At 41.9% G+C, this 13,902-nt stretch overlaps 1 protein-coding gene across 1 annotated transcript in view; it reads right to left on the reverse strand.

Annotated features, from left to right (window-relative positions):
• lgr4.S (leucine-rich repeat containing G protein-coupled receptor 4 S homeolog) overlaps positions 1–3,373 on the reverse strand; it is a 91,535-nt gene extending 88,162 nt beyond the window's left edge. Inside the window, 1 exon segment of the mRNA NM_001096412.1 lies at positions 3,076–3,373. Coding sequence (NP_001089881.1) covers positions 3,076–3,266 — 191 coding nt within the window. The 5' untranslated portion in view covers positions 3,267–3,373.
• Positions 3,374–13,902: the final 10,529 nt, after the last annotated feature.

The raw sequence follows: 13,902 nt of genomic DNA on the forward strand, positions 1-13,902 counted from the left end.
GGACAGACTGGAGTACAGAAGGTCTAAGGTTACACCAGCATTCTTCATTGTGCCCAGGATAAACACAAGAGTAACTGTACAAAATGCAGATTAAATAAACGCTCCACTGGTTTGAACTACAACTACCAGTAGCCTCTTCCAACCCCACGAGGCTAGAGCTGGCCATAGACGTGCAGATTTGTATCTGACGAACAAAGAGAAGTCGCAATCTTCCGAACTGCCACTTACCATTCACATTAAATAAAGTAGTAAAAGAACAAATCAGACGATGTTCTGCCCGTGACAGCAGTCGTACGAAAGTGACAAATAGAAGTGACAGTCACCCACCGATATGATCAGATAGACAATACATACAGAGAAATGATCGGCAGAAATCTTCTAAGCCTTCCCATTGACTAACGACCAATTGCCATGGTACTAAAAACATCTGGACGATCCACACATGGTCCGAAAATCGTACGACTTTATCTTTGAGTCTTTGGGCAGCTTTAGAGTTGCAGCTCCTCGGCAGCCAGAAGAGGCAGTTAGGACTTTGGGACAAACAATTAACTTAAACTTCCCGAAAACCATAGACATTGGCCAGGTCTTGTGTCTAGTATATTAGTCGCCTAAAAAAATATATGGTGTAAACAGCAAAACCTTTTTGGGGTTCATCAAGCTTTGGATAGTGATGGAGTACCACATGTTTTCTAAACTTGTGCATTATAACTCTCACGGAGACTTCTATGTTTTGGGGTGGGGGGGCACTAGGGGACCTATGGGTCTTGTTCTCAGTATTCACCTGAAGTGCCGCACGAGGACCTCATGAACATCTCAGAAAACCGTCAACCTCTTTCCTAAAACTCATCGTCCTGTTAAAAGGGATACTGTTACAGGAATTATGCACTAAAATCAATTTCACAAAAGAGCAAACTGATTTTTTCATTTCGAAATCTGACATAGGGCTAGACATATTGTCAGTTTCCCAGCTGCCCCCAGTCATGTAACTTGTGCTCTGAAAAACAGCAGTCACTCTTTACTGCAAGTTGTAATGATATCACCCCCTCCCTTTCCCCCCAGCAGCCTAACAACAGAACCATGGGAAGGTAACCAGATAGCAGCTCCCTAACACAAGATAACAGCTGCCTGGTAGATCTAAGAACAGCACTCAATAGTAAAAACCCATGTCCCACTGAGACACATTCAGTTACATTGAGAAGGAAAAACAGCAGCCTGCCAGAAAGCAGTTCCATGCGAAAGTGCTGGCTCTTTCTGAAAGCACATGACCAGGCAAAATGACCTGAGATGCACCTACACACCAATATTATAACTAAATACACTTGCTGGTTCAGGAATTAAATTTTATATTGTAGAGTGAATTATTTGCAGTGTAAACAGTGTAATTTAGAAATAAAAACGACATCATAAAAATCATGACAGAATCCCTTTAACTCCTCTCTGCACACCGGCTCATTCATAAACCCACATACAAATCTCCAAAGACAGAGGCACGGGACAACGTCAACCCTTTCCCTTGTAGAGGGGACAGATTGGCATTTGCAGGAGACCATCAGGTGGTGACCCCATGCAAGCCAGTAGATCGCTGGAACTTTTCTAGGAAAGCAAAGGTCAACGTGCCACCCATTCCAATAACACGGAGGCCGCTGCATACAATAAGGGTTTGCGAGTGCAGCAGAATTGCAGGGAAAAATGCAGCGGCAGCCGCAAAGCAGTCCAACTTATGACATGAATGGCTGCCAGTTAGCGAATGATAAAAAACTTCGCTTTTTGGACACCTGTGTGAATTTCTTAGATTAAACTGATTTTATACGTTTTGACCCGGTGGCCATGTGTAACGGGGTAGACTGGACCTGCCTACGTAGTTTCTAGCCAAGGAGCTACAAAAGCTACTATGTGACACTGCCGGATCAGGTTAACAAACAAGCCTTGCAAATGCAACAATGCAGAACGGAAACGTACCCTCTACCTGCACTTTCCACCGCATGGAGCGGTAACAAAGGGAGGCTGACTGCCTTCAACTTGTATGTATGAATGTATGTATGTATGTATGTATGTATGTATGTATGTATGTATGTATGTATGTATGTATGTATGTATCTATGTATGTATGTATGTATGTATGTATAACTTTATTTGTAAAGTGCTGTTAAGGTGCCGCAGCGCTGTACAGTGCATAAAAGTATGATGTATGTGTATATATATATATATAAATACATATACATATGACTTTTGAACCTGCACTAACTATATATATATATATATATATATTAAAAAGTATACACAGGGAAGACAAATCACATAAATATATACAAAATCATATCAGGACAAAGAGCTTAAGTGCTATGTGATAAGAGACATAGCGGGAAGAAGGTCCCTGCCCCATAGAGCTTACAGTCTAAGAGCAGGAGACTGCACACCAGCTACTTATTGCAGGCAGTTGTCAACAACAAGGAGAGCAGAGGAACTTCTTATGGCAGAGACACACGCTCAGATTGGGGGAGATTAGTCGCCCCGGTGACAAATCTCCTCTTCTTCGGGGCGACTAATCTCCCCGAACTGCCTCCCGCCGGCTAGAATCTAAATGGGATGCCAATCGGTGAGCTTCGTTTTGCGAAGTCGCCCGAAGTTGCCTCGCGAGGCGACTTCGGAAAACGAAGCGGTCCGAGTATCATCCCGCCGGCGATTTACATTTAGGGAGGCAGTTCGGGGAGATTAGTCGCCCCTGAAGAAGTCGATTTATCGCCGGCCGACTAAATCCCCCCCCCCCAATCTGAACGTGTCTCTGCCCTTAGAAGGCGATATAAAAATAAATCGCCAACACGCACTGCACCGGCCGTCAGTAATGTGGCCCCGGCCGGGGAGTTTAAAGGCGCAGTGTCGGTGGCCACTTTTACTTCCAGAATAAACACAATTGAAATGTAGCAGAGTAACAAACATTGAACATGCTGACAATATGCAGGGGGTATCCCACTCCTGAAATCAAAGAGAAATCAGAGCAGAACTGTAGAGAAGCATAAAATGGAAGTGCCCATCAACAGAGCGCCAGGAGCAGCCCATGCAGCTTCCTATACTTACAGTGAGTGGGTGAAGAGACTGAGTCCCTCGGGGACGGCCACTAATCCTCTGCCAGAGCAGTCCACCCCTCCGTCCAAGTCACAGGCACAGGGGGTCGGACAAGGAGCAGGAGACGAGACCCCGCTGGGCCCACCTGAGCAACAAACCAGCAGCGAGGCGAACAGAGCGACGAGGCACCCGGGAGAGCTCATCATCAGCGCGGCCAGGGGGGGAAGCAACAGCTTCACACGGTCCGGCACCTTTCTCTGCGGCGCAACAGGGAACTTTAGGGTTTGTTCTGTAGAACCTGCACTTTATTGCGCCCCTTTCTCTCTGTCGGTGAGTGGAACAAACAGGAGGAAGGATCCCGCTCACTCCTCCCCTGCTCCCAGACTCTCAGTACTGATACAATGTAACTGCAGCCATTCCTTCCCACCCCCCCAGCACTAGTTCACTCCGACACGCAGCCTGCCGCTTCCCATGCTAATGAGCCAAGGTGCATGTTTAATCGCAACGCGCTCCCATAGGCCCGGCCGTATGCAAATCACAAGGTTGGAACGGAATGGCGGCTTGTGATTGGCCGGGAGGCGGGGCGGTCATGACTGCCGCTTGGATTAACCTTCTCCTGTGTGACTGGAAATGCCATTGGGACGGGGGAGGGCTGTGTGAGGAAACGGCGCAGGAAAATGTGCTCCTTTACTTTTTATTATTGTTTTTAAATCCGTCTTCCACCCCTGCCTCAAATGGTTCCTCCCGAAGGCAGATTTCCCTTTCTTCATGGAATTAGAATAAAGCCAATATCTCCCTATAAGTGTTTAGTAAATACTGGGCCCAAGTCATTTCTGCTGATCCACCTCATATACAAGAGCCTTTATTGAAGGGGCTTCTTTGCCTTTCATTTAAATCTTAGTTTGATGCAGAGAGGGATATTCTGAGACAATTTGCAATTGGTCTTCGTTTTTTATTTTTTAAGTTATTTTGTTTTTTTCGTTTATTCAGTGGCTCTCCAGTTTGCAATTTCAGTAGTCGGGTTGCTAGGGTCCATATTCCCCTAGCAACCACGCATTGGTTTGAAGAAGAGACTGGAATATGAATAGGAGAGGCCTGAATAGAAAGAGGAGGAATAAAAATGACCAATTACAATACATTTGTAGCCTTACAGAGCATTTGTTTTTTTAGAAGGGAGTCAGCGACGGCCATTTGAAAGCCGCCAAGAGTCAGAAGGAAAAGGCAAATTACTATAAAACAAGAAATAACGAAGACCAATTGAAAAGTTGCTTGGAATTGGCCGTTCTACAACATACTAAAAGTTACCGTAAAGGCAAACCACTCCTTTAAGGGGATCTTTGGCCACCAATGGCTTATATTAACGTGGGGGGGGGTCTGGCTACCAATGGTATTTAAGAAAAAAAAAACACTGGTGGCTACGACCCTTCATAATAAAAATAAAATAAAAACATTGGTGGCCAGGGTCTCCTCTTCTTCGGCTCAATTTATCAGCTTCAGATCCATTCAGCAGCTTTTGGGTCCTTCCCGCGGCTTTTGGGTCCTTCCCGCGGCTTTTGGGTCCTTCCAGCGGCTTATGGGTCCTTCCGGCGGCTTTTGGGTCCTTCCAGCAGCTTTTAGGTCCTTCCCGTGGCTTTTGGGTCCCTCCCACGGCTTTTGGGTCCTTCCAGTGGCTTATGGGTCCTTCCGGCGGCTTTTGGGTCCTTCCCACGGCTTTTGGGTCCTTCCGGCGGCTTTTAGGTCCTTCCAGTGGCTTTTGGGTCCTTCCAGCGGCTTTTGGGTCCTTCCGGCGGCTTTTAGGTCCTTCCAGCGGCTTTTGGGTCTATTTGGCGGTGCCGGCTTTAGATTCTTTGCGACTTGTTATGGGGATCCTCCATGACGAAAGGAGGAAGCATTTTTTGTTCATTTGGGGAACCCTGTGACATAAGGCACCTTGGAAAATGTTCACTGTAGCAATGAAGGGGCCCCTTATATCTGTACCTCATCCCCGTATAACACCGCCCACGCTAGCGCCCAAGCCCCACCCCAGATACCACCCACTCCACCCAAGCCCCACTCCATCCCGCCCGAAGACCACACAGACATCAGCGCTAAAAAAGTAACCCCCCCATATACAAGTTATAAAAAGCTATTTATGGTCAGGGCCCCCTTATAAGTTAAAAAAAAAAAAAACATTGGTGCCACGGCCTCCCTTACAAGTTAAAAAAAAATTGGGGCCCCAAATTTTTTTTTAAAAAAAAAACATTGGTGGCAGGGGCCTATAGAATATTAAAATAATACATTGGTGGCCAGGGGATTAAAAAAAAAACAAAAAAAAAAACACACATTGGTGTTCAGTAGAATTGAACTTGTGGCTTCAGGACTTCAACTTCCCCTCCTTTCGTGACTTTGGGTCTTTTCGCAGCTTCAGGACTTCAATTTCGGCTGTTTTCGAGACTTCAGGTCTTTTTGCTGCTTCGGGAGTTCGGCTGTTTACGTGGCTTCGGGTCCTTCGGCTGTTCCGCATTTCGGCTGTTCGGGATGGCCGCAGGCTTCGGCGCTCTCAAGGGGGCCCGGCTCTTTTCAAAACTGCAGCACTGCCGGGCCCCCCTTCATGCCCGGGGCCAGGGACACTTGTCCCCCCTGTCCCCCCCTGATGGCAGCCCTGGATGCCCTGCAACAGGTATATTGTGTATACAGTATATACAGGTCACAGATTGCTTATGGCTGATGTATGAAATACACATTTTAGGGCTCATTTCCTGTAGGTTAATTCTAAGAACATAGCTGAGCCTGAGGAACCAGCTTGGTTTTGACTCACAATCTAAAAATGAACACAAACATGTTTTATTACAAAAAAGAGATATAGGCCAACCCTCCCAAATTCAGCATTTCATGGCACGCAGCGCAGGGTGCAACGCCTCGGGGCCACATGGAAACGTTATGATCAGAATGTAAATGAATCACAGGGCTCATATAGAACTTTACATACAGATAAAGCCCATGTTTATAGCTTTACATTTTTTTTATATTACTTTTAGTATACAGGGCTGCCTTCTATTCTTTAAAAGAAATGGTGCCGGCTTTCCTGTTTCTGCCATCTTTCTTCCTTAAAGGAGAACTAAACCCTAAAAATGAATTGGGCTAAAAATGCCTCATTTTATATACTACACTTATTGCAGCAGCCTAAAGTTTCAGCTTGTCAAGAGCAGCAATGATCCAGGACTTCAAACTTGTCATTTTGAAATCTGACACGGGGCTAGATATATTGTCAGTTTCCCAGCTGCCCCCAGTCATGTGACTTGTGCTCTGATAAACTTCAGTCACTCTTTACTGCTGTACTGCAAGTTGGAGTGATATCTCCCCGCTCCCTTTCCCCCCCAGCAGCTTAACAACAGAACAATGGGAAGGTAACCAGATAGCAGTTAATAAACTGTTATTGTTAATAAATTAATTAACTGTTCACATCCAGGGTTCACATCACAATGAGTTTTTCCTATAACAACTATTTATTTGCTGCCTTCTTAAAGGAGAAACCTACATTAAAAACTAGCCCCCTACCCTACATAGACCCCCTCCCTCCTCCCTGCAGCCTAGCTGCTCCCCCCCGGGCAAATGCCCCTAACTTTTTACTTACTCCTCGGTGCAGATTCTGTCTGGCGGAGTTCACGGGCGCCATCTTCTTCTCTTCGGTAATCTTCGGAATGAGACCATCAAAGCGGCGCATGCACAGTTGGTAACCAGTTCCATTAAGATTCTTTAATATGACACTTAATTTGATAATCACCAGGATGTGAGCTTTCAAAAGATCTATGTGCAAAAAGCTGCAGGTTAATTAATATGTATCAAAACAATTACAATTGAAGTGCTCCAGAAGAAGAAGAAGAAACTAAATTTGATATAAATTATCTGTTGTTTAAATATTCATTTTGGGGGGGTATAGTTTTCCTTTAACTTTTGGTATGATGTAGAGAATGATATTCTCTGCAATTGGTTTTCATTGTTTATTATTTGTGGTTTTTGAGTCATTTAGCTACTTATTCAACAGCTCTCCAGTTTGCACCAGCAGTCTGGTTGCTAGGGTCCAAATTCCCCTAGCAACCATGCATTGATTTGATAGGAGACTGGAATATGAATAGGAGAGGCCTGAATAGAAAGGTGAGTAATAAAAAGTAGCAATTGCAACAATTAGTTGATCCATTTCTCAGCAGCATCTCTGGAGTATGAGTAACTATTGTATCAAGTCTAACAGCTGCCTGTAATGAAACCCAGGGATTCTGCTCAGCAGGGACAAAGATAAGAAATGTATCCACTAAATGTATCAATTTAGAACAGTTTACAGGGTCGGTGACCCCTCCCCCTCCTAGAGCTGCTTTAGAAGGTGAAAAATGACACTTTACATTTCAATATTAGAAAAACGGTGACACATAGAAAATAGAAAGTAATTGGAAAAAGTCGTTATTTCTGGTGATCTGGTGAACTAGTTGTGTGAAGTGAACAACCCCATTAAAGGCGAACCACCCCTATTAACAGTGTATTCACATAGATTGGATTTATATCTTTTTTTATTCATTTTAATTGTGTTTTTATAAAGTTGGGTCATTTTGGGGTACTAAAAAAGACATTAGGGGGGTTATTTATCAAAGTCCGAATTTATCTCAATACTCCAATCCGTTTTTTTACACTTATTTATTATTACATTTTCCAGAAAATTTGCTTTATGGGAAAAAAATCAGATTTTCTTGATTTTTTTTCGGAATTTTTCATCCTATTTTCACAATTTTTTTCGGAATTTTCACCCAGAAACGTCCGGGTATTGAACGAAACCCAGCGCATATCAAAAAATCATTGGGACTTCTCCCATTGGCTTATATGCGACCTCCACAGGTCTGAGATGCCGGATTTTCAGATTCTGACTTTTCCATCCTCGGGGTTTAATACATTTCCGTAAAATTTGTGATTATTTTTTTAAAAGTCAGATTTTATAAAAAAAAAGAAAATAAATCACAAATCAATTTTTCGTGATTTTTGCATTCGGGGTTTAGTAAATAACCCCCAACATGTCAGGGCCAAAAACAGGAGTGAGAAGGGCAGGCAGGTGCCTTGGAAGCAACTATAGGGGTCACAATTCAGATTAAAAAAAATGTGCCCTGTTTTCAGTATAGTATAAATAAATTGGATTTTGTGGGTCCACCTGCTAAATGTATATACTGCATACAGAGATAGCTAGATGATAGATAGATGATAGATAGATAGATAGATAGATAGATGATAGATAGATAGATAGATAGATAGATAGATAGATAGATAGATAGATAGATAGATGATAGATAGATAGATAGATAGATAGATGATAGATAGATAGATGATAGATAGATAGATGATAGATAGATAGATAGATAGATAGATAGATAGATAGATAGATAGATAGATAGATAGATAGATGATAGATAGATAGATAGATAGATAGATGATAGATAGATAGATGATAGATAGATAGATGATAGATAGATGATAGATAGATAGATAGATAGATAGATAGATAGATAGATGATAGATAGATAGATAGATAGATAGATAGATAGATAGATAGATAGATAGATAGATAGATAGATAGATGATAGATAGATAGATAGATAGATAGATAGATAGATAGATAGATAGATAGATGATAGATAGATGATAGATAGATAGATAGATAGATAGATAGATAGATAGATAGATGATAGATAGATAGATAGATGATAGATAGATAGATAGATAGATAGATAGATAGATGATAGATAGATAGATAGATAGATGATAGATAGATAGATAGATAGATAGATAGATAGATAGATAGATAGATAGATAGATAGATTAGATAGATAGATAGATAGATAGATAGATAGATAGATAGATAGATGATAGAGATAATGGCTAATAGACTGTATACTGTATAGGGAATGGAAGGCAGGAGGTTCTGCTGAACATAATTAATGGCGAAGCCTCGTCCTTTAGAATACGTTTTTTTGTCTGCCCGTTTAGCATTCTCTGATCTCTGATCTCTCGTTTCATTTGATCCTTTCATGTTCCTCCATACTTTAAGAAAAGATCAGGGGAGCAATAAGAGGAAACAATGCTCCAGAACCCAACGTCTGCGTTTGATCTTTTCCCGTATTTGTAGCTGGAAGTTGCATTCAGATGCAGAAGACATGGGGACGCTCGGTGTCTTGAAAGGAAACTCATTTTTCTTAGATCACTCATTGCCTGCTTAAAGGGCAAACATACCCCATTCATAACTGAAACTCACATGTGTATTAGGCAGGGCAGCCATCAGGGGGGGACAGGGGGGAGAGTTGTAGGGGGCCCGAGGGTAAGGGGGGCCCGGCCACACCACACTTACTTGATTAGCTGGGCCCCCCATCTTTTGAGAGCTGCTGACTTCAGGAAGGCATGGACGTTTAAGGGGTCCTGGCCACCAATTTTCTCATAATGTGGGGGGCCTGGCCACCAATTTTGGCCACCAATTTTTTTATCTCATGTGGGGTCCAAGCCACCAATATTTTTTAATGGGGGCCCTGGCTACAAATGTTTTTTTATGGGGCCCTGCGATTACTGATGGCGGTCCTGGTATTAGGGGTTGTTCACCCTTAGGGCAGAGACACACATTCAGATTCGGGGAGATTTAGTCGTCTCTTCTTTGGGGGCGACTAATCTCCCCCCGAACTGCCTCCCGCCGGCTAGAATCGAAATCACAGCGGGATGGCAGTTGGAGCGCTTCGTTTTCTGTAGTCGCCCGAAGTTTTCTCGTGAGGCAACTTCGGACGAAACACACCAATTGCCATCCCGCTGGCGATTTTCATTCTAGCTGATGGGAGGCAGTTCAGGGAGATTAGTCGCCCGAAGAAGGGGTGTGTCTCTGAATCTGAGCGTGTGTCTCTGCCCTTAAATGAACTTTTAGTATGAGTGATATTCTGAGGCAATTTGCAATTGTTTTTCATTTTATATTATTTGTGGTTTTTGAGTTATTTAGCTTTTTCTATTCTTCAGCTCTCCAGTTAGCCATCTGGTTGCTAGGGTCAAAATTCCCCTAGCAACTATGCTTTAATTTGAAAAAGAGACTGGAATAGGAATATTAGAAATAGAATGATGAGTAATAACAAGTAGCAATAACAATACATTGGTAGCCTTACAGAGGATTTGTTTTTTTTAAATGGGGTCAGTGAACCCCATTTGAAAACCTGGAAAGAGTCAAAAGAAGAAGAAGGCAAATTCAATTCAAAAACTATAAAAAAGACAAAATGAAGGCCAATTGAAAAGTTGCTTAGAATGAGTAATTCTATGACATACTGTAATAGGCAGCACATTGTAATACGTATATACAAGGATTCTAAACCTTTTGATCAACCATGCCGGTGAACTTTTTTCCAACAATCATTGTCCGTGGCACTTGCAACTGAAATGTGAAAAAAAAAAAAGATACTAAAAATATATACGCTTGTAACATTTTTGTTGCATCAGCTCATGTGGAGCATCCCCACCCTAAACCACAGCTAAATCCCTGGAAAGAATGGCCCACATTTTATTTCGCAGGATTTGGTTATTCTATTCCCTAATGCCGGGAGAATTACATGGAGAGAACACAAAGGGGCAAATTCACTAAGTGCCGAAGCGCCTAACGCTAGCGTACATTCGCTAGCTTTGGTCATTTTCGTTACTTCGCAAATTCACTAACGAACGCTGGCGTACATTCGCTAGTGTTACTTCGCACCCTTACGCCTGGCGAATTTGCGCAACGGACGTAACTACGCAAATTCACTAACGCGCGCAGTGTACTGACCGCTACCTTTTACGCTAGACTTCCTTCGCCACCTCAGACCAAGCGAAGCGCAATAGAGTAGATAGGGATTGCTTCAAAAAAAGTTTACATTTTTTCTAAGTCCCAAAAAACGCTGGCGTGTTTTCTACATTATGGGTGATAATTTTTTTGGGGCTCCCCTCCTTCCCCCCTACATTTCCTAACTCGTGGCAACTTAACTATACATGTGTAGGGCAAAATAACAATTTTATTTGATGTTTTGAAGGTTTCCCAGGCATGTGTAGTGCTGCTACATATTCCTTCATTGAAATTAGAATTTGGCGCCGTATGCAAATTAACCATCGCTAGAGTAACTTCGCTTAGCGAATCAACGCTAGCGCAACTTCGCAACCTTACGCTACCCCTGAGCACAACTTCGGATTTTAGTGAATTTGCGGAGCGCTGGCAAAACTACGCCTGACAAAGTGCGGCAAAGTGCGGCGAAGTTACGCCTGGCGCAACTACGAATCTTAGTGAATTTGCCCCATAACCTGCTCTGGCCATTGTCGGCAACACATTTGCAGCCTCAGGGCTCATTACATAGCTTCAAACACTTTGGAATTAGAATTAAATATTTGCACACGCCCATTTGTGTGGCCACACCCCTTAATTACTATGTTCATTTTACAAAATTTGGCAGGTTATGAAAGTTTGAACACATTTCTGTGTTTTGCTAATGAAGGTGAATTGCCCTTTAAGCTGCAAGTCACCGTTTGTCCAAGAGACCCGCTTATCTTAAATTGTTCAAAAAGTATCAAAGGGCACCTGCCACGTATTCTGGACTCTCTGCCAAAAGCCAATTAAGTTTTAGAAACTTTGTATCTTTTTCTGGCTGTTCAGTGCAGGAGATCAAAGAGAAAGCAGGGACATTTCAGTAACAATCCGGGACTGCGGGTTGAGCTGTCAAAATCGGGACTTTTCCCGCAAAAAATGGGACAGTTGGGAGGTATGTCACTAGGACTGGCTGCTTGTGAGTGAACCCTATTATATGTCACCAAGGGCAGTCATTGAATGTCAAGGATATGGGTAGGGTTGCCAGCTTTTCTGGAAAAAAATGCCGGCCTTCTTAAATTCTTGACCTTTTTTCCTATTAATAACATTGGCATCAAGCATCAATTTTACCAGCGAGGCAACCCTAGATGTGGGTCACATTGGGCATTTAAAAGGATGTTTTAGCAATGAAAAAATGTTTAGTCTGTATAGGACATATAAAAAATACACAATATATCCAGTGTGCGGCTCTCCAACAAGCTCTTAGTATCACACCAACCCCCTTAAATTTTAAATAGGCCTGTGGGGACAGAATACCAATACTGTACAGATTTATCTTATATGTAAAACTGCCAGATTTTATTGAAATGCTTCTATATGCTGTTCACTTTAAAGTTAACTGTTAGTATGTCATAGAATGGCAGATTTTAAGACACTTTTCAATTGGTCTTCAGTATTTATTTTGTACAGTTTTTTTTAAATTTTTTTGCCTTTTTTCTTATGACTCTTTCCGGCTTCCAAATGGGGGGGTCACTGACCCCATCTGTTATTGCAACTTTTTATTACTCGTCCTTCTATTCAGGCCCTCCCCTACTCAGAATCCAGTCTTTTATTCTAATCAATACGTGGTTGCTAGGGCAAATTGCACCCTAGCAACCAGATTGCTGAAATATTATACTCACATGTATGAAGAAGGATCGGTCCACGTGTTTCCCCCGACACATACTTGTTACTTTCCGTGAACCATTTCCTACACTTTTTTTTTTTTTTTGGTTTAAATTTTAGGTTAATCCAGCAGTCTAGGGGTTAGGTAGGGCACACTTGCAGTCAGGGAAATAACTGCTTGTAATTGGAAACAATCATTGTGTTTTCCCCCTCAAGATAGATTTAACTGTAATTGACCTCTAATAACATAATTGTGTCTTCCCTCTACATCAAAACTCATCAAGGCACACTGTGTGCTATATCTATTAAAGGGGCTGTTCATCTTTAAATTAACTGTTATTATGACGTACAGAGTGATATTCTGAGACAATTTGCAATTGGTTTTCATTTTTTATTATTTGTGGTTTTTGAGTTATTCAGCTTTTTATTCTGCAGCTCTCTAGTTTACAATTTCATCTGGTTGCTATGGTCCAAATGGTCCTAGCAACCATACATTGATTTGAATGAGACCAGAATTTGAATAGAGGGCCTGATAGATGAGCAATAAAGAGCAGTAATAATAATAATATATTTGTTTTGAGCCCACATTTTAAAAGCTGGAAAGGGTCAGAAGAAGAAAGCAAATAGTTCAAAAACTATATTAAAAAAAAATGAAGGCCAATTGAAAAGTTGCTTAGCCAGTCTATAATATACTAAGGGGCAGATTTACTAAGGGTCGAATTTTGAAGTTAAAAAAAACTTTCGAAATTCGACCCTCGAATTGAAATCCTTCGACTTCGAATATCGAAGTCAAAGGATTTTTAGCGTATTCGACAATTAAATAGTTTGAATCGCACGATTCGAACGATATTTAGCGATTGTTCGAAGGATTTTTATTCGATCAAAAAAACATAGAAAAGTGCTGTGGAAGGTCCCCATAGGCTAACATTGCACTTCGGTAGCTTTAATTTGGCGAAGTATGAAGTCGAAGCACTTCGATTAGCGAATGGTCGAATATTCGAGCGATTTTTACTTCGAATTGAAGTCGAAGTAAATTCGTAGTCGTAGTATCCTATTCGATGGTCGAAGTATCCATAAAATGACTTAGAAAGTCGAACTTTTTTAACTTCGAAAATTCTCTCGAGCTTAGTAAATCTGCCCCTAAAAGTTAACTTAATGGTGAACCACCCCTTTAAAGTTAGTGGAGTATTAAGCAATGTGTTACAGAGGTAACAATTTCCAGATCATTTAAATGCTGAATATTGGATATAACGGCGTGTAAGAATAGCTGTTTCACAAAGAGAAGCTGTGGGGTCCAGAAACCCATCATGACGGAGTGTCATCTCTATGGAGTAGATTTATCAAGGGTCGAATTGAAAATTCTAAAT

Source organism: Xenopus laevis, chromosome 4S (assembly GCF_017654675.1).
Source record: "Xenopus laevis strain J_2021 chromosome 4S, Xenopus_laevis_v10.1, whole genome shotgun sequence".
Taxonomy (NCBI): domain Eukaryota; kingdom Metazoa; phylum Chordata; class Amphibia; order Anura; family Pipidae; genus Xenopus; species Xenopus laevis.